The 27,670-nt window shown below is 38.0% G+C and overlaps 2 protein-coding genes across 5 annotated transcripts in view; one reads left to right on the plus strand and one right to left on the minus strand.

The window, feature by feature from the left end:
• LOC110047353 (allantoicase-like) overlaps positions 1-27,670 on the minus strand; it is a 180,485-nt gene that overhangs the window by 43,450 nt on the left and 109,365 nt on the right. For all 4 annotated transcript variants that reach the window (XM_089288070.1, XM_089288074.1, XM_089288077.1 and 1 more), the window contains 4 exons: positions 24,085-24,161; positions 10,768-10,905; positions 2,216-2,270; positions 567-616 (listed from right to left, as the gene is read on the minus strand). In XM_089288070.1, coding sequence (XP_089144196.1) covers positions 567-616; positions 2,216-2,270; positions 10,768-10,905; positions 24,085-24,161 — 320 coding nt within the window. The remainder of the gene's footprint in view (positions 1-566; positions 617-2,215; positions 2,271-10,767; positions 10,906-24,084; positions 24,162-27,670) is intronic.
• LOC149117969 (uncharacterized) lies at positions 26,477-27,465 on the plus strand. Its single transcript, XM_089283008.1, has one exon. It carries the CDS (start codon positions 26,479-26,481, stop codon positions 27,463-27,465), a length of 987 nt encoding a protein of 328 aa, XP_089139134.1. The 5' UTR covers positions 26,477-26,478.

Below are 27,670 nucleotides of genomic sequence, written 5' to 3' on the forward strand. Positions count from 1 at the left end.
CTTTATTTCAAGTTGAACTCCATTTCTTAGAGGTCTTTGTTTTGAAGACACCCTAGAGAAACAGTGACAAATGCCTTTAAGTGGCTTAGAAAACATGACCACAGTTTCTACAGAAAGTCACTTACTCCAATTTAGCAATCAATCCTGTGACTTTTCTATGTACTTGTGCACATTTTGCTTGAGAAATACTTTCTGCAGTTTTCCGAGTCAATTTTTGCAGGTATTTTATTCTACTCAGGTTTAGTGTAATTATACTGAATCAATTATTCCCCTTTGTGTCAGTGGCTAGTGGTGGATATTTATGTCACTGCTTCACAGCTTGGTAAATTTCCATCACTAGATCCACCTCCACTAAATGCTAAAATAAAAAGCTAATTTTGTCTTTGCCATATATTTTCAGTTACATGTAGCACTACAAATCTTGCAGAAGCCAACTGATCAATAAAATCAAAGATACAACCAGTTTCATAGTTGTTCAATTTTATTATGTAAATGTGTGAGGTCTTTTCTTTTAAAAATAACAAATGGTTTCCTGGGTGTCACATAAAAGGTAATGTAAAATTTACCTTTTTTAAAGTTCCTGGATGTCCTAAGTGAATAATTGACCACTCACAACCTGTTAACCAAGACAAAATGTATTGACATTTTGAGACTATGTACTGATGCCCGACTGTTAAGTAAGGGTAACATATATTGTTTGCAGTGTTTTGGTACTTGTTTTTTATTGAGTAGTATGCGACTCAAAGGGTTAACCAAAACGTTTATCAGGTCCTCCGCTGGGAACATCCAGAGAGTACTGTCGTGATGAGGAATTTAATAGTGTTTTCTAGGATAACTTTTTCTCAGGATAGGGCTGACAGATTAACAGATTAACCCTTCTGCCCAACATACGGGTCTCCATATATCTGCATGTCTGCTGATCCCAGAAGCTCAAAACACCACAAATCATGCCAATTTGAAATGAAATCAATGCAACCTAGATCACAGATCTATGTTACAATTGATCGCTACTTGTTGGCCATTATTATGTTTAAACAATCTAGTTACCAGTTCGTCACTTAGCATGGTTTTGCACTCACCCCTTCAATTGTAAGTCTAAAATATCATCAAGGCAGCTTAGCAATACCTCCTAAATAAAATTATAAACTAAGGAAAACCATAATTTGCTATGCACTTCTGTGTGAGTTTGACTATCTGCCATGCAGTGTGACTTGGCTTTGGCGTGCTCTTACCGTCCCAAACTAAATTCATAGCCTGCTCAGCATCAGCTCCCATTGCTAATATTTGTAGCATTGAAAATGGCCTTCAGCAAAGCAAATGTCTTCCGATCGTCTGTGCGACTGATTAAATTCAACGTTTAGAATCACCGCTGTTCTCTTGTCATTGCCACTGCTGGGGCAAATTTATTTGAGGTTGGAACGGCAGAAGCATGACGTTTGGACCAGGCTGAATTCCAACTGAGGTTAGATCGTGGGATAGATTTCAAACAGTCTTACTCTATTTTTCAATAAGACTTGCTTCCTTGGTCTAGCTGGATCACGTTAATAAAACCTCTTCGTTTCATTTAGTGCATCAAATTAATTTGTTTTTCCATCAAGATCAAAATTGAGACACATGCTAAAATTTACTTTAAAAGACCAGTCTCCTTTCAAATATTTACAGACTAATCAAGTGTATATAAATGGGAAAAACAAACCCTGATATGTTTACATTATAAGCAAGTGTCTAAACCTCAATAATCTAGGAATTCCAATTAGACCTAACTGAAAATATATATTACATGACGCCAGTCACGTAATACATGTAGTGTCTTTAGTCTACGTGACTTTGAACTTGTATTTTGGGCTTTTTCTGTAGTTTTATGTACCTTGTGTGAAATAATGAAACACTGTTGTAATAACAACATGGATCAACTCTCTATATTTCCCACAAAGCCCACAAATGGAACAAAAACAGACTAGAGTGCTCAACAATAGAGTTCTTTGAACATACCACATCATGCAACAGGAATCAAAGGACAGAAGGAAGGAGCGAGCAAAAGGTGTGAAAGTCCAACTCAGAAATAGCTTAATGCCATTATACATGTATTTTTGGAGTTCAAAACTGGTAGACATCTGAGATAATCCTATGCCTCCCAACCTGGAAATGTTCTCAGTGGTGTCTGAATGTTACTGTTGCCTCAGCAATATAATTCCACCTCATGAATTTGACTGACCTGGGACTTTCAGGCATCCATCTTCCCCTAGCTCAAGGACACTGGGTCGATCCAGCTATTCATCCATAGAAGAAAAAACATATCAGTTATTGATATGTACACTGATTAAAGCAGATATGGTACAGTGTAAGTGCAAAGATTTAAGCTTCAGTAAATTGCATCAACAGGATTCCAACTAAAGGTGATCAAATGAATGCTTACAAGTACCCATCAGCCTAGCAGAATATCAGAAAGAATTTAAAATGTTGTCATATTTACAAAACCACAACAGGCAAGAAATAATCTTCAAATAAGAACACATCCAGTCTGGTTTCAAGTTTGAAAAACATTTTTCATGAGGCTCATCCATCTTCAGTTTTGCATGTAAATTAGACTGCTAGTCAGTGTGACATAAATACAATGTGCAAAACTGTTGTTAAACACCCAAGTTAATCATGTCAATTCATCACTTTCATTTAAATCGTCCTAGTCAATTTCAGATTTTCAGTCTCTTCTACTCTTTGGTCAATGTCAAAGTTATTTTTCAAAACACCGGGTGCATCAAATCCTTCTTCCCATACAAGGACCGTCTCGACCACTCACAATTGAAGGGGTGAGTGCAAAACCATGCTGAGTGACGATTTGGGTGAAAAAAAAAAATTTTCGTGAAAGGGCTTGAATTTTTGCATGTGGTCTTCAATGTTACAGAAAAACTTGGTCTTGTATTTTTCCCACTGGTTTTTGCTTCGTTTATGAAGACGCCGCTAGGAAAACCGAGTGGTTTTTTTGCATACACAATATCTCGAAAACGAAGCGAAGCTTAGTGCGAAAACTACGGGACATTGCTAAACATACCTAAACAAAACTGCATGTGAAATTTGGAGCATTTTCGACAAAGTTCACTTTTGATTAAAATATCTAACGCCCTTTTCCTGCCAAGGCCTTCAAATAAACGAAGCCGGGCCTTTGTTATGATAAACAGAGCTGATCCTTTGTTATAATAGCCACACCAAGCCTTTGTTATAAGTTGAAGTCTTGCCTCGGTTTATCATAACAAAGGATCGGCCCGCCGTGACCGCAAGGACTTTGATTTCACTTAGAAAGCAGCAAAATGTCAATTTCACGCAACGTATAAGCTCAAAAATGTCAATTTGAGGTCAAAAAAAGGTTTAAATGTTGATTTCACGTTAACACGTGATGGCAAGCCAAGGTTGATTTCCCTTAGAAACCAGCAACATGTCAATTTCACGCAACATATAAGCTCAATGATGTTGATTTCAGGTCTAAATAGGTTAAAATGTTGATTTCACGTTAATGCGTGACGGCAAGGATGTTGATTTCAGGTCTAAATAGGTTAAAATGTTGATTTCACGTTAACACGTGACAGCAAGGATGTTGGTTTCAATTAGAAACCAGCAAAATGTCAATTTCACGCAACACATAAGCTCAGTGATGTTGATTTCAGGTCTAAATAGGTTAAAATGTTGATTTCACGTTAACCCGTGACGGCAAGGATGTTGGTTTCACTTAAAAACCAGCAAAATGTCAATTTCATGCAGCGCATAAGCTCAATGATGTTGATTTCAGGTGTAAATAGGTTAAAATGTTGATTTCACGTTAACGCTTGACGGCAAGGATGTTAATTTCACTTAGAAAACAGCAAAATGGTAATTTCACGTGATGTATAAGCTCAATGATGTTGATTTCAAGTCTAAATAGGTTAAAATGTTGATTTGATGTTAACGCGTGACGGCAAGGATGTTGGTTTCACTTAGAAAACAGCAAAATGGAAGGAGCCAGCATGATGGGCTCCTGAAAATGGCAATTTCACACGACATATAAGCTCAAAAATGTTGATATCAGGTCAAAGAAGGTGTAAATAAAAGTAAAATAAAACAAATAAACATTTCAATAAGCACTTTTCCAAATACGGCAACGTCTTAACTGGCTAAAAATCACAAGATAAATACATAGTTTTCGACAAATGCGATTGTAGCTTTATGTCACGCACAGCCATAACTTCCAAGTTCAAAATGTGCTGGTACCTCTTATGCCTGATGAGGATAACAACTTTGGTGGCTGTTTAGTTTTGGATTTAAGAATTTGATGACTTCACGTGAAAACACTCTATAAATTGGGCTGACAGATTGACAGATAAACAGATTAACCCTTCTGCACAACATACGGGCCTCGATACATCTGCATGTCTGCTGATCCCAGAAGCTCAAAACAATACAAATCATGCCGATTTGAAATAAAATCAACGCAACCTGGATCACAGAACTATGTTAAAATTGATTGCTGCTTGTTGGCCATTATTATGTTTAAACAATCTAGTTACCAGTTTGAGAAACGTCCGCAGAACGTGATCGCAATGCATGCCAGGAAGGGTCTTTACACCTCGTGCGCGGGAAAACATGGCAGTCGATACAAGACAAATTTTATAAGTCAAAAAACCAGTTGTCGCTTTCCAAACTTTGATACTAGCAATGCTTGGCAAATGGGTCACCACTCACGAGAGGGTATTTTTCTTGGGCAAGAACTGCTCTTGGACTTTGCTGCCTGGCTTGATCTGACTTCGAATGCCGATAACACGATTTCGGTATATCAGCTGCCTTCGAAGTTTCAGAACACATTTTGATTCTTTGAAACGTGCTGATGACTTATGGGTTTATCGAGGCTTTATGATGCCTCTCAACCACCAGGCAGGTATGGATGTGTCGAAAACGAAGACCCAAAAACAAAGACCTAAGACCTAAGACCCTGTGGTCTAAAACGAAGACCCACTGGTCTAAAACGAAGACCCACCGGTCTAAAACCTTTTTTTCGTCAGGAAAGACTATACACTAGGCTATATTGCTTTCGTTTTTGTAGCGCATAAATTAAAATGTCATCTGAGCGCGCGGCAAACTTGACAGTTGCTTTGTCTCAGTCAGTACAACGTGTCAAATTGTGTAACGCAATGAAATTCCAACAGTATAGAAATATACGTTTTAGTGACGATTTTAGTATAATTTGTCGTCACCAATATTCTGTTTTTCAAATGCATATGAGCAAATTATGATGAGGTGACTTCATTACTTTGCTTTACTGTACTTATCATGTAAAGGCGCAAAGGTCCACTGTGCGTGACTCGCAAATTTATTCACCACGTGCTACAAGAATTTGATTTTCCCAGGAAAATTACGTTATCACTCTCACATGCATCCCTCACTTCTGTAGCACATAAATTAAATGTCATCTGAGCGTGCGACAAACTTGACAGTTACTTTATCTCAGCCGGTACAACACGTGTCAAATTTTGTAACGCAATTAAATTTCAACAGTATAGAAATATACGTTTCAAAATTAAGAGCCTGTTTTGTAAAAAGTCAAAGTAATAAGATTTTTTGTTTGTATGATGAGACTAAAATGAAATTTTCAAGTTTGGTGTATGACACTTTTGACATATATCAAAACCGCAACAGTTCTGTAACTGTTGTTCATTTTTACACTTGGCCAATATATCATCAATTACAACTATTGGTGACAAAATAAAATCGTCACTAAAACGCATATTTTTTTCTGTTGGAATTTAATTGCGTTACACAATTTGACACGTTGTACCGATTGAGATAAATTATCTATCAAGTTTGTCGTGCGCTCAGATGACATTTTAATTTATGAGCTACAAAAATGAGAACAATTTAGCCTACAATCTTGGACAGAATAAAAAGGAACAATTAACCCCCTTCCCCCCCAAAGCAATGATGAAGGCGTGAAGGAGCAAAAACGTGCCATTTTGGCATCATTGAAATGGAGGGGGGAGGGGGAGGGGTGGTCCAGGTGTTCCATTTACTATTTTGTCCAAGATTGTAGTGTATAGTATTTCCCTGAAGAATGTGAGAGTGATAACGTAATTTTCCTGGGAAAATCAAGTTCTTGTAGCACGTGGTGAATAAATTTGCGAGTCACGCACGGTGGACCTTTGCGCCTTTATATGATAAGTACACTAAAGCAAAGTAATGAAGTCACCTCATCATAATTTGCTCATATGCATTTGAAAAACAGAATATTGGTGACGACAAATTATACTAAAATCGTCACTAAAATGTATATTTCTATACTGTTGGAATTTCATTACGTTACACAATTTGACACGTTGTACCGAATGAGATAAAGCAACTGTCAAGTTTGCCGTGCGCTCAGATGACATTTTAATTTATGCACTACAAAAACGAAAGCAATTTAGCCCAGTGTATAGTCTTTCCTGAAGAAAAAAAAAGGTTTTAGACTGGTGGGTCTTCGTTTTAGACCGGTGGGTCTTCGTTTTAGACCGGTGGGTCTTCGTTTTAGACCGGTGGGTCTTCGTTTTAGACCGGTGGGTCTTCGTTTTAGACCAATGGGTCTTCGTTTTAGACCGGTGGGTCTTCGTTTTAGACCACAGGGTCTTAGGTCTTCGGTCTTCGTTTTCGACACATCCGGCAGGCATACAAGGTACTTTAACACGATGCTTAAGATACTAGTTGACAGAGCTCTAATGCGGCACATCTCTTTTTTGTTCAATGGTATTTCATTTGACGCTCGATCGATTCACATGTTGTGTTCACATCACAATAACCGATGTAAACAATCTGTTCCCAGATTTCCGCTCCATATATGCTGTGAGATTTGATTTTGACTTCATACACTATAAACAGTCTGCCTGTTTGCTGTTCAACAAATAAACTCCTAAAGACATGGCTAGGAAACGCCAGGTATTTTTGCATACCTTATAACTCGAAAACAAAGCAAAAACCAGTGATGAAAATACAGGGTCTCCTTTTTCTATTACATTCAAGACCACATGCAAAATTTCAAGCCCTTTCGCGAAATTTTTTCTTTTCATCACTTACCATGGTTTTGCACTCACCCCTTTAATTATCCAAAGTCATTTATAAAGCTAGTTGCTGGGACGGCAATGATTTTTACATTGGGAAAACGAAGCGAAGACTTCATGACCGGAAAATGGAACATTTCAAGGCCCTTTTGAAACATGATCACTCTTCTGCTATTGCTGATCACGTTAAAACAACTGGTCACAACATCAAATGGGACCATTTTGACATTTTGGCATCTGGCAAAACTGACAACCATTGTAAGGTTAAGGAGACCTTATTCATTCAGGAGTTGCAGCCAGCATTGAATGCCAATGTCAGCAGTGAAAATCTTTTACTTTATTAGGAAAGCTTTTCCATTGTTCACTTTACAGACAGATTCTGTTTGAAACGTCTTAAATTCCTACTGCAGATGTTTTTCTGTCTAGGTTCCAGACCCCCACTGATACAGTATAAATAGCTTTAAAAAATTTTAACAGTTATACTTTTGAAAATGTATGTTGACTGGCATACAAAATGTCAAGTTCATAAAATGCATGTTTTTAAAAAGTTTATCACTGCTGTTTGTTTTATATTTTTAATCCTGCCATGTTTTCAACAAGTTGACCTGACATGAGCACACGATTCAATCGAAAACCAGCACTTGGTCAGCGGTCAACTTCAAAAAACACGTGACCTTGATGACCTATAAACTTGATCCCACAATGTTGCCTGATACTGGTCAGTGGATACCTTGTTTTGACAGGTGTCAATTGATCATAACATGGATGTCCAATATCAAAGAAGTACATGGTAAATCAAGGCCTCATGTCCCTGTCAATTAACCTATTATTTGGAGTATGGCCGCCATGTTGTGCGACTCCATTGTTGTCGTTGCCATTGTGCGTATGCACCCATGAGCAATACTGCTAGCCATGATAACCATGAGAAAATCAACTCAAGGGTTTCCTTTTCTTTCCTATAATTATGAGTATGGGGTTCTGCTAGGCGGCCCTTCAGGCTGCTGTAGCTCTGCTAATACTTGTCAGATACTTGTCAGATTTTTATTACTGAAAACACCTTCGGATTAGCAGCTGAAGCATATTGAAGATTAACTACAGAGTGTTGGTCTGTATTTTGTTACAAATAACGAAAAAAAAATGGTATGTGCTTGTCATAAATTAGCATGGATTAACAAAGTTTGGATGCTAAATTTAGGTCTGAGAAAGGTTAAACAAGAAACCACAGCACCGCAAATAAGTTTATTTCACCAAACACTGTAACGTGAAAAATACAAACATCGCACACTGAAGGGTTTGAGATCACTGCAACACTGCAAGTTGGGATTTAATTCACCACATGACTGCTTTAAAAACAAAAGAACAAGCTTAAAATTTGGCCTGTAGGCAATTTTAAAGCTCCCATTTGATTTGCGTTTGCCCAAAGCACAGGGGACCTGATCACTGTACCAGCAATAACATAATCATTATCATACATTCATGTACAATAAATGTACTGTTATTTACCTGTGTTCCTGGGTCTTTTTGAACCCTTTAGAAGGGATTTGATTATAGAAGCAAAGGTGGTCTACATTTCAAATTATCTTGTCTGCTGCTCTGTAAATGCGACGATTTGATTACGTCTCGAGTTTTCAATATCTTCATTAACCACCTGTATTAACTCTCATCAGGCAAGTTTTCGCTATCTTCATTGACTATATATTAACTCTCATCAGGATAGCAACTCTCAGGTTTCATTTTGTCCTCAAACCTTCAAGACGTTGATGACTATATGGGATTATACAATAATTGCATAATCCCACAAAAATTCATAACTCCATCAAACTTGGACAGAATTTAATTGTTAAAACTTTAAAATATTGAAGAGAGATGAAACTTTTGCACATTCAACTTGTTGGAATAAAAAACTGTGTTTTGGCAGCATCTGACATTTATAGGTAAATTTCAGAATCTCCCAAGGCAATGTAGCCAGCTGTTTTGAGGTCACCTTGAAACTGTCTTGCAAAAAAATTAAAAAAATCAAACTGACCCAAATAAATGTGATATTTGTACATGAGACTTTTACTGAAAAATGAGGCCAATTGGAAGAAGTCCAAAATTTACCTTATCTGTTCTTATGCGCACAGCCTCTTAAACGTGAGTATAAACAGTGACATTCTGCAGTTTAAATGATATTTCTATGAGTAGTTTTTTGAAACACATTTTAGAATAAGAATTAGCGATAAAAAAATGACATTTTGATCTCCCTGAGATCATTTTCAAGTTGTAGAAAAAGCGAATGAAATATACATAATATATATGTACAAATTAGGGTGTGAGAATGTCCAACAATAAAATATGTAAATACAAGCGCTAAAATGTAAGTGTTAAAATAATAAAATACTCTAAAAAAACTACATAAATAACTTTGCACAGATTGAATCTGACTGTTTGTTCAAAGTTGGCTTAAGCTCCTTTATAAAAAGCATTTCGTAGATCAGGCAGTGAAATTTTTTTGGCACTTTCTCAAGAGCTTAAAATCACGATATATGTCACTTGGGACTGTTCCATGTTGCTCTTTAATGTGATTCCCAATTGAAGACAATCCTTTGTGTTCCTCAACATGCTGATAGAGGTGTCGGCACATATACCCAACATGGTTTGCATTGCACAAACCACACTTGTAATAGTAAATAATGCGTTGCTGGTTAATGACAGTTGGCTTCTTTTCTTTTGGCTTGATCTCGTGTCCGATCTTACGGCTTGTATTCACGGGGGAAATATCAATCCAATTTTGCAGCCTAGTTCCCCAAGTTGCCTTCACATGGAATTGGCTGATCTCTGATCCTTGAATGGTAACACTATTCTGACAGGCGCTTCATTTACGTTACATGCTCATATGACCGGAAAATGGAACATTTCAAGGCCCTTTTGAAACATGATCACTCTTCTGCTATTGCTGATCACGTTAAAACAACTGGTCACAACATCAAATGGGACCATTTTGACATTTTGGCATCTGGGAAAACTGACAACCATTGTAAGGTTAAGGAGACCTTATTCATTCAGGAGTTGCAGCCAGCATTGAATGCCAATGTCAGCAGTGAAAATCTTTTACTTTATTAGGAAAGCTTTTCCATTGTTCACTTGATATTCGCCCCGTGAATATAAGCCGTAAGATTGGACACAAGATCAAACCAAAAGAAAACAAGCCGCCCATCATTAACCAGCAACATGTCGTTTACTATTACAAGTGTTGTTTGTGCGATGCAAACTATGTCGGGTATAACTGCCGACACCTCTATCAGCATGTTGAGGAACACAAAGGATCGTCTTCAATCGGGAATCACATTAAAGAGCAACATGGAACAGTCTCAAGTGACATATATCGTGATTTTAAGCTCTTGAGAAAGTGCCAAAGTAAATTCGACTGCCCGATCTACGAAATACATGTACTCTCTATAAAGGAGCTTAAGCCAACTTTCAACAAACAGTCAAACTTAATCCGTGCAAAGTTATTTATATAGTTTTTTAAAGTATTTATTATTTTAACACTTACATTTTAGCGCTTGTATTTACATATTTTATCATTGGACATTCTCGCACCCTAATTTGTTCTTACATATGTATATTTCATTCGCTTTTTCTACAACTTGAAAATGATCTCAGGGAGATCGAAACGTCGTTTTTTATCGCTAGTTTTTATTCTTATATGATATTCACTAAATTTTAAACTTACCCTGCGAGCAGTTTCCCAGCCATCCCCCATGTTAACTGCTGTCCCAGGAGCAATGAGATTACGAGGATGACCATAATGCATATTGCTCCAGCCCACAACAGCTCCACCATTCTCCATGGCTGCCAAGTCTATCAGCATCTATTATTGAAGTGAATATGTGAAATAGAACTATTATTACCTGAACTGTGGAAGAAAGAATTCCGACACCAAAACTCATCATAGTTCTAAATGCAACTTAGTTACAAATTCAAAAATTATAAAGCTTGAGCTTAAAACAAATTCAGGCATAAATGGGATTCACACCCATGTCCTCTGTGATAAGTGTAAAATGCTCCACTAACTGAGCTTCTAATTCTAGCCAGCAGAAAGATAGTAGATGAAAGATTGTTGCAGTCAAGAATGCAACTTAATCAGTTGCAGAAGTAAAGGCTGAAGAACATTCAGGATTGATATATTCTTACAGCCTTTTTTCAGACTTTTTAAAGCTTAACTAGGGAGCAGCATTCATGCAAACTTGATGTTGTAACACTTCCTTTACCCTGCAGAACAGGCGTAATTTTTTTGCGTATTTTAGGTGAACAGAGGCAAAAGCGAGGCAAGCGTGAAGCGTGCTCTTCCCCTTGTGCGTGACTCCCACTTTGCGCTCACCTCACTTTTGCCTCTATTCACCTAAAATACACAAACAAATTATGCCTGTTCTGCAGGCTACACTTCCTTATTCCTATGGGTTTTGTCTGGAAGTGGCATATTACAACCAGCTGTCCCATATATATACCTTAAACTTCATTATTTTACTTTTCAAAACATACCACACCTCTGGGAGTAGCTACATGTATTTATCTGTGCGTAGGAAACAGGTGGAATATTTGAGAAAACTAAAACTGTGCCCCCATAAATATAGTCACTGGAGTCAAAGATAAGCTTGAGTAGATGACAGTATACTTAAAAACTGTTCCTGGCAAACCTCAAATGTTCGCCCTTAAAAAAGGCTTCTTTCCTAGAAAGGTGAAATGACTCAAAGGGTCTGTATTGATCAGAGGCTTCTCAAAGGCTAATCCATTTTACCAATTACTGCTGTACAAACACCTAAGAGAATACCCTTTAAGTGGTCACAAAGTGAAAATTTTTGCTCAATTACAAAATTTACTGGGTGTCTCAAACTCTAAGACCTAGCTAAGACCTGAGAACTAAGACCTTAGACCTAAGACCCCCTCCAAATCTCACAAACTAAGACCTAAGCCCCAGCCCCCCAAAACTCAAAAACTACAACCTAAACACTCTCTCTAAATTGCAAAAACTTGCATGGCATCATTGTAACCTGTGGTTTGGTATCATTCTCAGTTATCTCAGGATGCCTATAGTTTGCTAGGTAAGTAATCTTTTCATTTTTTTAATTGATGACATCATACAACATCGTCGCTTAATGTCAGCATGTTAAATTCCTTTGGATAAATGATGTCGTGCAAGATTTACCCAGAATCAAACTGAGGAGATGAAAACTGCCATCTTGATTTTGGTAATCGAGTGACATTGTTTTTCGGTGGCTTGTGGTATTGACAATGTGTCAGTTAGATTTGAGATCATACAAACCAGAAGGCAACAGACAGCAGTTTTTTTTAAAGGATTAAAAAGGTGAGTTGTACCTCTGAAATTGTTGTTTTTCTCGAACATGCAATACATTTGATACCAAAATGACCCATAATGAAAAGTTCTGTTCTATGCTGTTAATTGTTTGCATTTTATTGGAGAGCAATAAATCTTCCAACATCGAGTAATTCAAAGTCCTTGCAATGAACACCTTCATAGCAAATGACTAGTTTTTACACGCTGCTTTTCACTTGGCTTGTCAATGTATGGAAATACCCTTGGCCAGCAGCAAGGGGGGGGGAGGGGGGCAGGGGTGAATGGACTTTTTCTGTGGGCATCCCACACCCTCGATGTCCACAGAACAGCAAAATAACCCCCCAGGGGGGCACTCACATCTTCGATAGCCAAGGGGTCTTTTGCAGCAATAAACGCCCAATGGCAAAAGATGCCCACAGAAAAAGGCCACTCACCTCCCCTGCTGTGGTCTTTCGCAGCAATAAATGCCCAATGGCAATTCAATAACCCAATTAGAGAGAAGTTGAAACTATTTCAATATGAGAAGCCATAACTATTGTGCCTGGCTGAAAAGGGGAGATACCGAAAACTGTGGAAAGGCTTATTGTGACGTTTATTGCAAAATCCATAGCTTTAAGATTAGGCACAGTAGAAATATACCATTGCCTCGTAGAATATGTGGTAAAGGAGTTCAGAGTAAGATACAACTCTGCTGTAATTCATTGGCTGAGAAAAAGAAAGAAATCGTGAAAGTAAACATAGAAGTCGTTTTGATCGTGTTATGGCAGAACTGCTTGCAATTCGACAACCCAATTAAACACAGACATCTGTATACAAAAACATGGGACGTGGCAGAAAAGGTCTGGATGAACAAAGCCAAAACAAGCCAAAAATTAGCAAGAATAAAGAAAGAGAAGAAACCGCAGTGGTGGCATAAAAAATATCATTTTTTGGTTTTGTCAATCAGATCACAGTGAATAAAGTAAGTGGATGGGCTGTTTAGCTTTTTGACATTAAGTTACAGTAAACACCCGCGTATAAGAACCTAGAATTTTTGGGTTCAGGCTGAATGGGTTCTTATATTTTGGGGTAGTTTTTCCGAACTCAGGCTGATTAGGTTCTTAGTAGGTTCTTATTTGTAGGAGTTGTCATAGTGATACCATTCAGAGAGCTACTGTAGTACTAGTATGTCATAATGGTTGAACATTTGTATTTTAAACCGCAAAAATGCCAAGCCTTATTTTTTAAACAATAATAAATTCAGTATCATAGGCTACCATATTTACAGTTGTATTTGATAATAATGTAAATTGTTAACAGCAATATAAATATATAAATAAAAACAGCAAAAATAAATAAAAACCCAATTTAGGGAATTAAAATTGAACCAATTTGAAAATAATCAAATACAATGTGAAACAAAATATTAATTTTCTTGCGTATTGAAATAAAGATGCATTGTACTGTACACAGAAAGAACAAACATTTTCTTTGGGTATCACTGTTACAGTTGGAATGAAAAAGACAAGCAGTAATGTGTATTTCACATGAGCAAAAGTCAGGGCACTCTACAGATTCAAGTCCCAAGGCTACACCAGTATAATTTTATACAGTATTCTATACTCTGTATTTAAAAGATTTTCAATTAAACAAATAATTTTCATGGTGTTTCTCAGAAATTTCACAATTTCTATCAATTAAAATCCAGTATTTTGGCTACAAAATAAGAGTGTTTTTTTGTATAAGAACCTATTGTTCTTTGCCAGCCTAAATAGGTTCTTATATATTTGGGTATTAAAATGCCCAATTTCAGCCTGTAGGTTCTTAAATCACTAGGTTCTTATACGTGGGTGTTTACTGTAACACACCTAATATTATATTGGTGCCAATCAAACTGGCCAAAGCGTGACTAAATAAAATTTGTTTTTGCAAGGTTGGATTTCCTCTTGTTACTTTTAAAACAGAATGGGGTTTATTCGTTTTTAATTCTAATTTTGCGTCATTATTATTTTCTTTTAAACTTATTGCTAGCTCTTTTATGAGGCTCTCAACAGTATAATGCCCCTGAGGTATAGAGGCAAGCATTTCACCAGACTCTTTGAAAGATATTTGTCCTGCTTTTTTTACTTTATGCCATGAATTGGCAAGGCAACACCAGAAGTTTTATGAAATGTACTTTTGGGATCGGCTCGTCAAAGTGGACAGTTCCCCCGTTCTTTTGTGTGACAATTGTGAGGACAACCATCGAAGAACATATTGTACAAATATAACATCTTCAAAATGGAATCTAACAAGACAATCCAAAAATAGATGGAAATGCCAGAGGCAAAAATCAAAGCAAGCATTGCAAAGACAAAGGCATGGACCCGGTTTGCTGGTCAGTTTCTGAATACAGACAGAAACCAGTTTGTTGTACAAGTTGAATTTGATGAAAAGCACAATGTGAAGGCAGAAATATTTTTCAAAGATAGCCCTACTTCATTCCAGAGTGTTTTTGGTTTTCACAGAAAATTTTGGAGCAAGTGAATGCAAACTACACTAGGAGTGACGGGTCATGAAAAAACTGGTGTGATGGGTCACGAAAAACCGAAGCAACCTCTCGGCATGGCAGGCTTTCCTTATAAATTGTCGCCCATGAAAACAAAAACAGCATTGCCAATCCTGCCTGTAAATTTCACGGAAGCAGCGCCAAGCCATAAGAAAATCTTCAGTGACCACATGAAAATCTACATGACGCCCGACAGATACTTGTGACAAAATTCCACGACATATGGTATTCCAAAAAACCAGACTCAAACACACCTCTGCGGCAGAATCAAAACAGTGCCTAGGAGGTCCACACATACAACATTGGCCTCAACAACTCAACTTTGCTGTTTTCTGTGCCACACAAGGTTGTGGAATTTCTCACGAAATCTTTGACAGCGGTCTACCTCTGCCCCCGCAAATAAGAGCTTTTTATAAATTCCATGTGTATTCACGGTCAGGTGAATTTTGTTCCAGATGGGAGGCATTCAAAGCATAAGCACTTTACTGAGGGATCCCGCCTTCAATCAACACAATAATCCCTATGATGAAGCTTCATACGAAAGAATCTGCGATAAGTTCAGAATAAAGCCATCGCGCGATTTTCGCTTCCATGCAGGAAAAACCGCAGGCTTTCACTTTCTTTTGCAATGATGCTTGCTCTGAGAATGTCCACCTTTGCTCGTTGTTTTTCTTTGTTTTTTGCTTGTTTTTCAAGCGCCGCCAATTCTTTATTCCTGCTCTCAAAATTGGTTTGTAAATTCTTTTTTACTTGCTTTTACCTGTGCAGTTCTGTGTCACTTTCAACATTGGAACACTGTTCCTCTTGAACGGCATCAATCTGAGCTTGAGTTGTCTCACGTTTTTGTCTGAGCACTTGCATCTCTTGACAACATCCCAGCAGAGGCACTGAAGTTTGACATCAGGACAAACGTGGAGCTGCTCTACCCTCTTTTCAATAAGATCTGGGAAGAGGAACGGGTACCAACAGAGTGGAAGGAGAGTTACCTCATCAAGCTCCCAAAAAAAGGTGATCTCAGCTCCTGCTCCAATTACAGAGGTATAACACTGCTGTCCATTCCAGGAAAGGTGTTTAATTGAGTCTTGCTGAACAGGATGAAAGATACCATAGACTCACAGTTTGGCAAGCAGCAAGTTGGTTTCCGTAAGAATAGGTCTTGCACCGACCAAATCGCCACACTGCGTATCATCCTGGAGCAGTCCCTGGAGTGGAATTCACCTCTTTATATCAACTTTGTGGACTATGAAAAAGCATTTGACAGCGTGGACCGGCAGACCCTCTGAAGCTACTGAGACACTATGGAATACCAGAGAAAATAACCAATATCATCAGAAACTCGTACAAAGGGATGACCTGCAGGGTGGTCCATGGACAGCAACTCACTGATGCCTTTGAGGTAAGAACTGGAGTGAGGCAAGGATGCCTGCTGTTGCCAGTTATGTTTCTTCTGACGATGGACTGGGTAATGAAGACATCTACAGCCCAAGGGCAAAATGGCATCCAGTGGACACTTTGGAAGCAGTTGGGCGACCTGGACTATGCTGACGACCTGGCCCTTCTTTCGCACACTCTACATCAGATGCAGGAAAAGGCCAGCACTGTTACAGATGCCTCAGCACGTTTGGGCCTTAAGATCCATAGGGGGAAGAGTAAAGTCCTAAAGGTCAACATGGTCACAGATACTCCCATTATGCTGGAAGGTGAAGTGCTGGTGATATGGTTGTAACTTGAATCTGACTTGAATCTGTAGCGAGTGGATTCTTAAAGATGCAGACATGGCTAAACAGCTTATAATTAAAAGGTGGGGGACACAAACTGCTTCTTTTTTTTTTGCTATTCGGGAGTTTTGAGTTTATTACATTGAATTACAACCAGCATCAACTTGAACAACAGAAAGGATTTTGCTCCCTCCAGTCACAGTCCCATGTGGATTCTTGTTTTCATTCTGTGTCATTCCCTTCAATCCTCTTCACTCCACATGGGTTATACCTTCAGTTACGCTCATTTACCTTTAAATATCGAGTTGTTTACTTGCTTTCAAATTTTACTAACTGGAACTTAAGAAATAGTAGTTTTAACTACTATTTAACTACATATAGATTTGACATGCGTTCAGTGCAGGTTATACAGGAGCCAATATACTTTTATAAGCCAACATTCATTGCATTAAACCTTCAGTGCAAGTGTAAAATTTCTCCTTTGGTGACCAGGAATTCAAAGACAATGCCACAAAAAAACAAAACCAACCCCCCCCCCTCCCCCCCCCAAAAAAAACAAAAACAAAAAAACAAAAACAAAACAAAAACAGACTTAGAAGGTGACACCCCTCTCAAGACTTCTGGAAACAAGATAGTAATATATTTTATTGCTTTAAATTTGGATGGAATTCGAGGAATTAATTGTTCAAGTCACTGATGAATTCATTCAGCAATCAGTTGACTGCAAAGCTGTCATTTGGAGTATACATGTATTGTTACAGTTTTGAGTACGTACTGCTCTTCGCTTCAGTTTGAATATGAGTGTACTTCGTATTTTAGATATTTAAAAGTGAAATAAATTACCAGATTAGAGTTGACTTGCATTTGTTTCCTTAGAAATTATAATCACATTGTTTGAGAAGGAAACTTAAAAATAATATAAAGATTTAGCCAAGCCTGAAGGAGGGGCTCCTGATTACAATTAGTTAACCTGGGTTGAGCCTGCAATCCAATGGAAAGCCAGCACATGGGCAGCAGTCAACTTTAAAAAAAACCTAACCTATATTAGCTCTAAACTTGAGCCTGTGATATGGTCATGTAATACTGGTCAGCAGATACCATGTTTTGACAGAACATGGATATCCAATATGAAAAATGTATGCTGTAAACCAAGGCCACATGTCTCTGTCAAACTATTAGTGGACTATGGCCACTATGTTGCACAACAAAGTTGTGCATAGGTGTCCACCAGCAATCATGTACATGTATTTTGCCTTCACTATATGTATACAGCCACACACAATCGTAGGTTATGAGGCATGGGTGCATTTGGTTAGCCAAGCTGAGATATGTTTTAATTGTTAAGTAGACGTCGGCTGTAGTATGTCATGTTTTCGCTGAATGTTCACATAAAGATTTAAAAAAATGATAACTCCTCACATTGTGACCTTGCGCTGCCTGTGGACAGAAGAGCTGTCCCATCTAAAACAAACAGGAAATACTATTCTCTATTACAATAAAAATCCTCCCTTCATCAAATGATCACATAGAGTTACTCGTCATTGTTTATGGAAATACAGTATTCCATAGTTAATGTACCTTTATGGGAATGGTATTTGACCCTTTCAAGGCCTTTTTTAATTGCGGATATTAATATGACCTTTTTTAAAACGAATACTAAGGGAACCTGTTTTCAGTGGGACACCCTGTATTAAGCGGACACTAGCAAGGGTCCTGAGGCTGTCCACTTAATACAGGTTTGATGGTAAATTCAAACCATTGTAACACAGCAACTCCAAGGCCAGAGTCACGTTTCACGTAATCAAACTTGGTCGTTATGTAATAGTAGATGTCAGGCATACAGTATTGTGCAAAAGTAACGCAAGCGAAATGCACGAATTTCGTTCTTTGTTCCTGCGACTTTTTGACGAAAGTTCGCACAAAAGTTCGAGTGAAATTTCACGGTGTATCAAGCGATAATTCGCTTAAACAAAGGGCAGTTCGGCAGCGTTCGTGCAATTTTCTTTTTGCGACTGATATAAACAAACTGTCATGTAACTTACAACCCACCCTGCAAGCAGAGCCTTTTCTTACCGTACATATGCTTTGTACTCCAAAAATAACAACCCTTTCAGGTGTTGGGGTATGTTAACTCCCATTCCCAGGGCACCCTGCAAGCAGAGCCTCTTCTTACGGTACATATGCTTTGTACCGAGAAAAGACTCTGCATGAATCGTGTCAAGTTCTTATTGAGCATGCTCAGCATGTTGCTAAGATACAGTTTCACACCCAGGCCAGATCGCCCTTCATGTAAAATGTAAACAGAGCGCAAGAAAGATTCATCGTGTGGAACTTGGAGGTTTTGCCTCCTACCCTTGGTTTGTAAACTCTAGTTAAAATTGAATAAGAGGAGTTAAGGTGAAGAATGAAAAGGATTTGTGCTGCCTCTGTTGTGGGCTGAATGCCTGAATTTGTGCAGTGCTGGAAGTAAGTACAACTTTGAATGACTCCTGAAACATGTGACTCCGAATAGACTGAAATGTGGTCAGAAATATGATATCTACAATGACGAAACACTTAGAGCGGCCAGCCAAGAAACATAAATAAAGCATTAACTAAGTCAACAATGGTTGTAATGCAACGGAAGTGAACAATCTATAAAGGTCCAGTGTTTATATCTGGGTAAAAACTGGACAAAATCGTTTAAATAAACAAAATTTTGTTTACTTCTCAGTCATTTCTCAAAAAAGGTTTTAATGGTATAAATTTTGCATCTTGGCTGTTTCTCACAAGTGTTGCAAAAAATACGATATTGACAGTGTTGTCAGAATGCAGATGCAACAGACAAGACAAAAATTGTCATGACAAAATTTATCCTTAGATTTTGTCATGGACCATTGCAATTTTGTCTGCTACTGCACATCGGCCCTTACTTTTTTCCCATGTGACCAAATGGGATTGACACAATCTGGATACCATGGGGTGCAAGATACTACTGACCTAAACCATGCCTAGCACCTGATCACAGGGTAAATCAAACTTTTCCCTTGGTTAACTTTCTGTTGTCTCAGGCGGCATTAACAATTTTCTGCAATATAAACATGTTACAACACTTTTCATTCCTTACATGTTAATACTGTTGATGCCTGAAAATCAGCTAAAAAAGACTATGCAGTCAATACCAAATTAATACGACATAACTGTTTGTTTTAGCTAAAAAATCTCTCAACGCATAACTTTTCTCAGTGCAGATGGTTTGCCCTGCAAGGACAAAATATTTTGACTTGGCCAAATTTATCAAAGGAGCCACTGTCCTGCTTCACAGACTCAAGAAACTTTTTGTCTGTGTTACTTTTTTTCATTTTTGTGACAGGCATCACCAACAAGTTCCAGTTCTTTCTGACCTCTTGTTCTATGTATCGCAATCAGATACCGCAAATGATCACATTCAACTGAACAAGCTATGCGCTTGGATCATCCTTTTTATTTCAACTTAAATCCTAACAACTGGAGTGCCTGTGGGCTCATGCCCAACTTGCCCAGTGTCAGTGATACAAATTTTTTTGTGCTGATGCCGTAGTAATTATTAGATGATGTTCACAAATCATAGCCAGAGTGACACAGAGGAGATCACCTGCAGTTCACAGGCCACGGTGGCCAAACTGAAATCCTATGGGAAATGGACCAAAGAAGAAGAGCAAATGCTTGTCGACTTGAGTCGATTGAAAGCAAAGAATAAGTAATGTGACAGGCTGTAAACAGACAGTGTGGATGTGCCAGGGCAAATAATTTATGTCGAGTTGCACATTCTTTTGGATTTGCCATGGACAAAAGAAGATTTCATCCTCAGTGCAGATCGACCCTTAACTTCTCTGTCCTTGCTCATGGTTTTCATGTGTCTCTCGGAGGCTGAGATGGGTGGGTGCATCATGGCAGAGGTAAAGTTACTTGTCAAGTTATGAAAATGAAAACAGCTTTGGATTGGGAAGCATATATTTTTGAAGATTAACTAGACAGTGTTGGTCTGTATTTTTTTAGGTTCTTGCTTGTCATAAATTAGCAGTGATTAACGAAGTTTGCATGCTAAATTTACATCTGAGAAACATCAAACAACTAACCACAGCACTGCAAATAACTTGATTTCACCCAACACCATAGTGTGAAAACACAAACAACATGCACTGAAGGGTTTGAGATCACTGCAACACCGCATGTTGGGATTTTATTCACCGCATCACTGCTTAATTTAAAAACAAAAGAACAATTCTAGACAATTTTAGACAATTTTAAAGCTCCCATTCGATTTGGGTTCACAAAAATCTTCTCGCTATCTCAAAGCACAGGGGACACGAACACTTTCGGCAACAACACAATCATTTACATTCACGTAAAATAAATGCACTGTTATTTACCAGTGTTCCTGGGTCTGTTTGAGCCGTTTATAAGGGATTTTACTAGAAGCAAATGCAGTTTACATTTCAAATATCATCTTGTCTGCCATTTTGTAGATGCGACGATCCAATTACCTCTCAAGTTTTCACTGTCTTCATTAACTGTTAACTCTTATCAGGCGAGTTTTCACCATCCTCATTTACTATTAACTCTCATCGGGGGAGAGGTTATCAGGTTTCATAAAATCCTCAAATCCTCAACACGACTGATGACCATGTATGCTTATGCAATATTCATAATCCCTCAAAAATATTTTAAAAAATTCAAAAATTCAAATATTAAAATATTGTAAATAAAAGTTAATAAAACAACAAGGTGTCATAATCCCCAAAAGGTTGGACTCCTCAGTGACCTTTTCGCGGCAAATGGCTGAATATGGAGATCATATACATGTAGTGGGGGGGATAGTGGGGTGGGAGCCCGGGAGAATAGGGGGCGGGAGGCGGGAGAGGAAAGGGTAGAAAGCAGGAGAGGGAATGGGTGGGAAGCGGGAGTCCTAAGAAGGCGGGAATTATTTATTAAGTGTTAAAATACTTTCAAAAACAAGAATCCAAAATGATTTTTGACTTACATATAGCTCATTTTGAGACTTCTGGACCGATGCAAAAACGAAAATTGGGCTGACTGTTAACGGCTTCTGCCGCTTCAGGAAAGCAATCAGCAAAACAGAATACAATTTTATCAGATTGTACATTTTATAAACTTTCTATTGATATATAGTGTAAATCGTTGAATTATTTTACATTTAGGAGAAGATGGGGGGCACTTAATCGAGGGAGGTGGGCGCTTATTTAACATTTCCCAAATTGTGCCCTGACATGATCATTTTTTTAATACATCATCTGCACGTAAACAACAACATTAGCTGTTTATCGACATAACAAGCTGATCTTAACTTTAAATCACAGCACCATTAGTACTTGTAATTTTTTCCAAACTTAACGTGTTAAACAATGCACAATCTAACACAAAGGTTTTAAAGAGGAAAAATTTACCATAGGATTGGCCAAGCTTCTATAACTGAAAATAATGATTCTGACAGTGGTCTTTCCCAGAGATCTTTTCTCTGGACTTAATGCTCACAGCAGAAAGGTTATTTAAAACCTGTTCAGCAACACTGCAAGACAGTTGACAGTTATAAACCAACCTTTTTGTTACCCTTTCCTAGTGTCCTTTGCAGCATCTACATCACTGTTGTGTGAATTTTGCCCAGACAACTGAGGTTAACAATTTTCCCAACCAACAAATGAACCAGATATTTTAACACACAATTAAAACAAGCTGTCCTAAACACTTTCCATAATCAACATATTAACCGGAAGTCTTAACAACCATTTTTATTTTGGTACTGTTATAATATTTGAACTAGTAGTTCCATTTTAAGTGCAACACTTGCAGTTACCTACCATGTCCTAGGGATGTCCAACAACATGTGCACCCGCAAAGGAGCAGAATTCTGATGGTAAGGTTAACATGCCATCAGCCAACTCTAATTTGCATAATCTGATCCACCACTACCACCCATGGCTGGCTTGCTTTTGCAATCCACTGGTCAAAAAGCTAGTGTGGTTATTATATAGTTTCTCTAAATAATTATTATTATTATACATTGAACTCACTATCTCTTTTCTGATTGGTCGAAAGTGTACAGTGAATTTTTGAAATCAGCGCCTGTGATGTCATCTCTGCAGATTACACAATAATCATGTCAACAAGACACTCAAGGTCACGGGTAATCAAGTTTGCATGCTTTGTGTTGCTTGCCGTCAGTGAAGAAGCAAAAACATGACTTCCATTTTTTCCTTCAATGTATAACAAAACAATTATTACATTTGGTTTTTGTGATATCCAGAATAATCAAGTTCTCGGTAAGGGTTATCAGCCTCAGCATTCGGCTTCGGCTGATAACCCCTACCTCGACCTTGATTATTCTGGATATCACAAAAACGTCATCCAGTAGTACGCTAGACAAAACTGTTCTGGATTGACATTTTTTCAACAAAAAAATTAAAGCAAGGAAAGTTATGCTAATCATTTTATGACTGTCTTAAACCTTATTAAATTCCACACATGGAAAATTATTTTTATATGGATTACACAAGGAGGACTTGAGTTACAACGTATCTAAATTTGCTAACTGCAAGTCACAAAAGTACAAAAAATCGCACGATTTCTAACAGAAATAGTTGTGTTTCTCATCAACATCCTAGCACATCAGGGTTGTCATGTGAAGAAGATCATTGCATGTTTGTGGATTTTTTGTCATGTACTCGATGAGATGCATGGGGAGCAATAATCCATCCAAACAGCACAATAGTACTGTGATACATCAGCGGTTTAGCGAATCAAAGATTCAGGTTGTGGTGCTACCACCGAAGGGCCACAAGGCAAACAAGCCAAACCAAACAAAGTCTTATGGTAAGAAAATGCAAAAAATGGCAAGCTCCTGGTAGATGAGCCCAGAAACAGGTCTGGCATGTTTCCAAAAAGTACAAATAGGATTGTCTGAGGTTCTTGGCAGACAATGCTTTGACACAACAGCAATTTGTGCAATTGCGGTTTGTACGAAGCACAAACTAAAGGCCGCCATCTTCAAAACAGTTGGAAGAGTGATCTTGTGGCAAGAAGATTTTAAAGAAGATCAATGTCTGAAGACAGTATCGCATTTCAGTGGGCAAATAAGTGGTTAAGTCTGTCATGTTTTCTAGTCAAATTATTGACAAAACAATCCATAAACACGTAACGATGTTCTTCGCAAAACAATACTTCATATGGTACTTTTTTTCTCAGAAATCACATGATTTTGCATACTTTTGTGATTCAGTTACCAACAGTTGGCGACACTGTAACGCAAGTCTCACTTGTGTGATCTACTCAAAAATAATTTTCCAGGTGTAGAATTAAATACAGTTTAACACAATCACTTAGCTTGTTTTAATTTTTTGTTGTAAAACGTCTATCCAGAACAGTTTTGTCCAGCACACTAACTGTTTACAGGTTGTACACTAAAAAGCTGACCTCCTTGTTAGTCATGATCATCTGGGTCCAATCCTTGACTGCAAGGCCATACACTCGAAGCCGGGCTATACCACCATCTACATTTTAAACAAAAATTGGAATATTACGAGAAGTTTTAACTTATAGAGAAGCAGCACTTAAAAGTGCTGCCTCTATTAGAAAGCTGCAAGTCAAGCCTTTTAACTGTGGAGCAACCGGTGGAAGAATAAATTAAATGATTCTTTATAACACCAGAAACAGTGCATTTCTTTTATTAGTTCCAGATGTAACTGATCGTTGACATCAATGAAATTAATGAGTAATCAATGGGTAATGGGTATTGCCAATGAGTGATGAGTACCGGTAATTGATGAATAATCGACAGGCCACAAAATTTTCAGTCATTGATTAGTCATTGATTGCACTGATTAGTCATTGATTGCACTGATTAGTCATTGATTGCACTGATTATTCATTGATGACATAGATTAGTCATCTTACATGTAATCTCCCAGATACACAAACCATACCATCTTACATGTAATCTCCCAGATACACAAACCATGTCAGAAACTCTGACACTCATAATAGATCAACCCGTTTTTGTAATATAAACTTAATGTGCCCGCGATTTAAGAGAATTACTGAAGGGGGTTGAGCGTTTGCTGTGCGAGCCACAAAAGAATGGAGCAAATTAAGCGTGGACATCAAACAGAGTACCAGTGTAAAAAATTTTAAACGCTCCCTTTTTAAAATAATTTTAGATAATCAAATTCTTAGCAAACTATTCCTGTAAATTTTTTTAAAATTTGTAAATAATCACATTTTATAAATATTTTACGATGTATGTAGGCTTAATGATTTTATTTTAATTATTTTTAATATTGTTATGATTGTACTATTTCTTTCTTTTTCTAAAATTTTAATATTTGAGGGCCATTAGGTTATCAGTTTTAATACTGTCAAATGTTACCCTCGTAAAATAAAGTCTTACCTACCTACCTACCTACCTACCTACCTACCAAATCGAAAATAAAGAAATTAAAGTATATGTCCCAGTGCAAACCACAGCATCAGAAACGAGAAAGAGACTGAGAAGGACAACTTGACCTTCTAAGCCTTTCCTTTTTGGTACCTTCAATTTTGGTTTCCTACAAATTCAGTCACTCTCCCCATTTAAACTTGCAAGCCCAATTTCTCATTTCCTATTATTATTGTCACAAAACATTCATTAATAATAAAAAAAAATTGCCTAAAATTGTAGCAGATGTGCAGCATAACAATATAATTAACAATCAACAGGTAATCATGAGTAATCAATAGCATCAACGGATAATCACTGACCTCAAAATTTTTGGTCATTGATTAGTTGTCAATTACTCATTGCTTTCAGTGACCATCAATTAGTTATGTCAGGTTTAAGTTACTGGCTTCACCAGGGAAAGAGTGGCAAACTCAAACACGGGTGGATGATGCGGTATTTGAAAATTGCAAGGAGTAGATGCTACCAAGCTTTAAGTGCAATCTACATGCCTCCATCGAAAATAACTTGAGACATGTTCAATATCACATAATCCATAAAGGTCTACTTTGTGATGAGTTACAGGCTTGTGCTTGCAACGGTTACCAATCACAAGCTTCATCACGTTCAATGAATTCCACCCCTAGCACTGTGTTAAAGCCACTCAAAACTTGTCTTTTAACAAAATAAATGTCAAACCTCAATCTAGTGCCTTCAATGCCAGCAAAACTCTTTTCTTGTTTGGCTTTCTTATCTGTTTTTACATGCGTGATTGACCACAAAATGAAAACGTTTTTGACGTTTAATTTTTGATATTTTTTTCCAATTTGATACAGATGATGATTAACCTGTTCAACTAACATATTACATTATGTGTATGTTTTTCTCGGTGAAATTGCTTTTCTTTGAGAAAAGAATAAAACCATGATTGCTTAAAATATACTGAAATGCACTTTTTAGAACCCAAATTTTCCGGGGAGGCTCCCACACCCCCCAATAAAAGGTCGCGGCCGCCCCACCCCCCTGCAAGTGGCTCCGATAAAACCACTCCACGTCTTTTTATCGGCATTGTCCACCAACTTCTCAAAGTTATTCTCCCTCTACTTCAAATTTTCGAGAGAACCCTACTTGTTCCTCAAAACTCTTCATGTGAACTGCTCATGGGACAAGTCCCTGCGACCAGTCCCTTCATGTAAACTCTTCAGGGGACTAGTTGTAGGGACTAGTCCCCTTGTGTGTGCCGACCTTAAAATAACTCTGTTACCCATTGTAAAACATATCTTTCTCCGTTGTGCAGTTTCACCATCTCAGAAGTCTTGCCAGCCAGCATTCATATGACTTCCTTTTGTTTGCATCAGCTGAGATATATATCCATATATATATGGAGTGGCATAATGGCGGGCAGACATGCCTTGAAACTATCCATGGTTCTTTTAGTTTCTCTGTTGCTCTTCTCAAGTATTTTTAATCTCAGAAGAGATCTTTGTGTCCCAAATGTACCTGGTCATCGCAATGTGATCATATCAGGAGCTCCAGGACAAGAACCAACACGAAACAACCCACAGCTAAGTAAGTTTACTCTAACGAGCGGAGGCCATGTTGATTTCATGCAACTTAAAGTAAAGAGATACTTTGGTCTCCGGGTCAGCCGCTATCCCAACACCGATTCTACATTCCAACTAAGTAGATTAATTATCAGTGGAGACATTTGTCCAAACCCTGGACCCTTACCAAAACCGAGCTGCCAGAAATGCTTAAGAACGATAGCAATAAATCACCGATCGCTAACGTGTTCGAACTGTGGGTGCGTTTACCATATGAAGTGTGGAAATGTTAAACCAAGTGATTTTATTCGCATCAAAGAGAACACAATTAGCTGGATTTGTCAACAGTGTACTTGGCAAACCTCGCCTTTCAGTGCCAGCAGCCCCGAATCCCAACCTTCCAATGTATTCTCATCAATCAACAACTGCCTCTCAGATCATCCTGGTCTGAAAATAGGCCACATCAATGTTAACGGCCTAAAGGGAAAACTACCCAAGATTCGCATGCTATTGCTAAACGCTAGCCTGGATATTCTAGCTGTAACTGAGACCAAGTTGGCGAATGACATTACCGATGATGAAATCGGAATTGAGGGTTACTTCACAATCTGGAAAGATCGCGATAGAAATGGCGGTGGTGTTTTAATGTACTACAAAGATTCTTTGTCAGCCTACAAAGAGGTTAGAATGCAAGTCCCTCATACCATCAAAGGTGTTTGGATAAATGTACGAAGCCAATCGCAATCATGGCTATTTGCTTGTGTGTACAGACCACTGCTCCATCTCTCCTTCTACGATATGTTTAATGTCATGTTAGAGGAGGTTTGGTCTACGTGAAAAAACATAGTAATCATGGGTGATTTAAATTCTGATTTGTCTCTAAAAAGGCAGGAAGGTGTCGAATCTCACCTCGGTAGGCGCTTAACGTGCATATTAAACACTTATGGCTTAAAATGTGTCATAAGAGAACCGACCAGAATATCTGACAAAGCACAAACATTAATTGACCTGATAACTGTTAGCCATGCGGAGAGCATCACAA

This window comes from Orbicella faveolata, unplaced genomic scaffold (genome assembly GCF_042242905.1).
Source record: "Orbicella faveolata isolate gen_17 unplaced genomic scaffold, um_ofav_v1 contig_1, whole genome shotgun sequence".
Lineage (NCBI taxonomy): Eukaryota > Metazoa > Cnidaria > Anthozoa > Scleractinia > Merulinidae > Orbicella > Orbicella faveolata.

What these genes read in the sequence shown, in the direction of transcription:
- LOC149117969 (XM_089283008.1), top strand. Translation starts at nt 26,479, where the DNA reads ATGGCGGGCAGACATGCCTTGAAACTATCCATGGTTCTTTTAGTTTCT.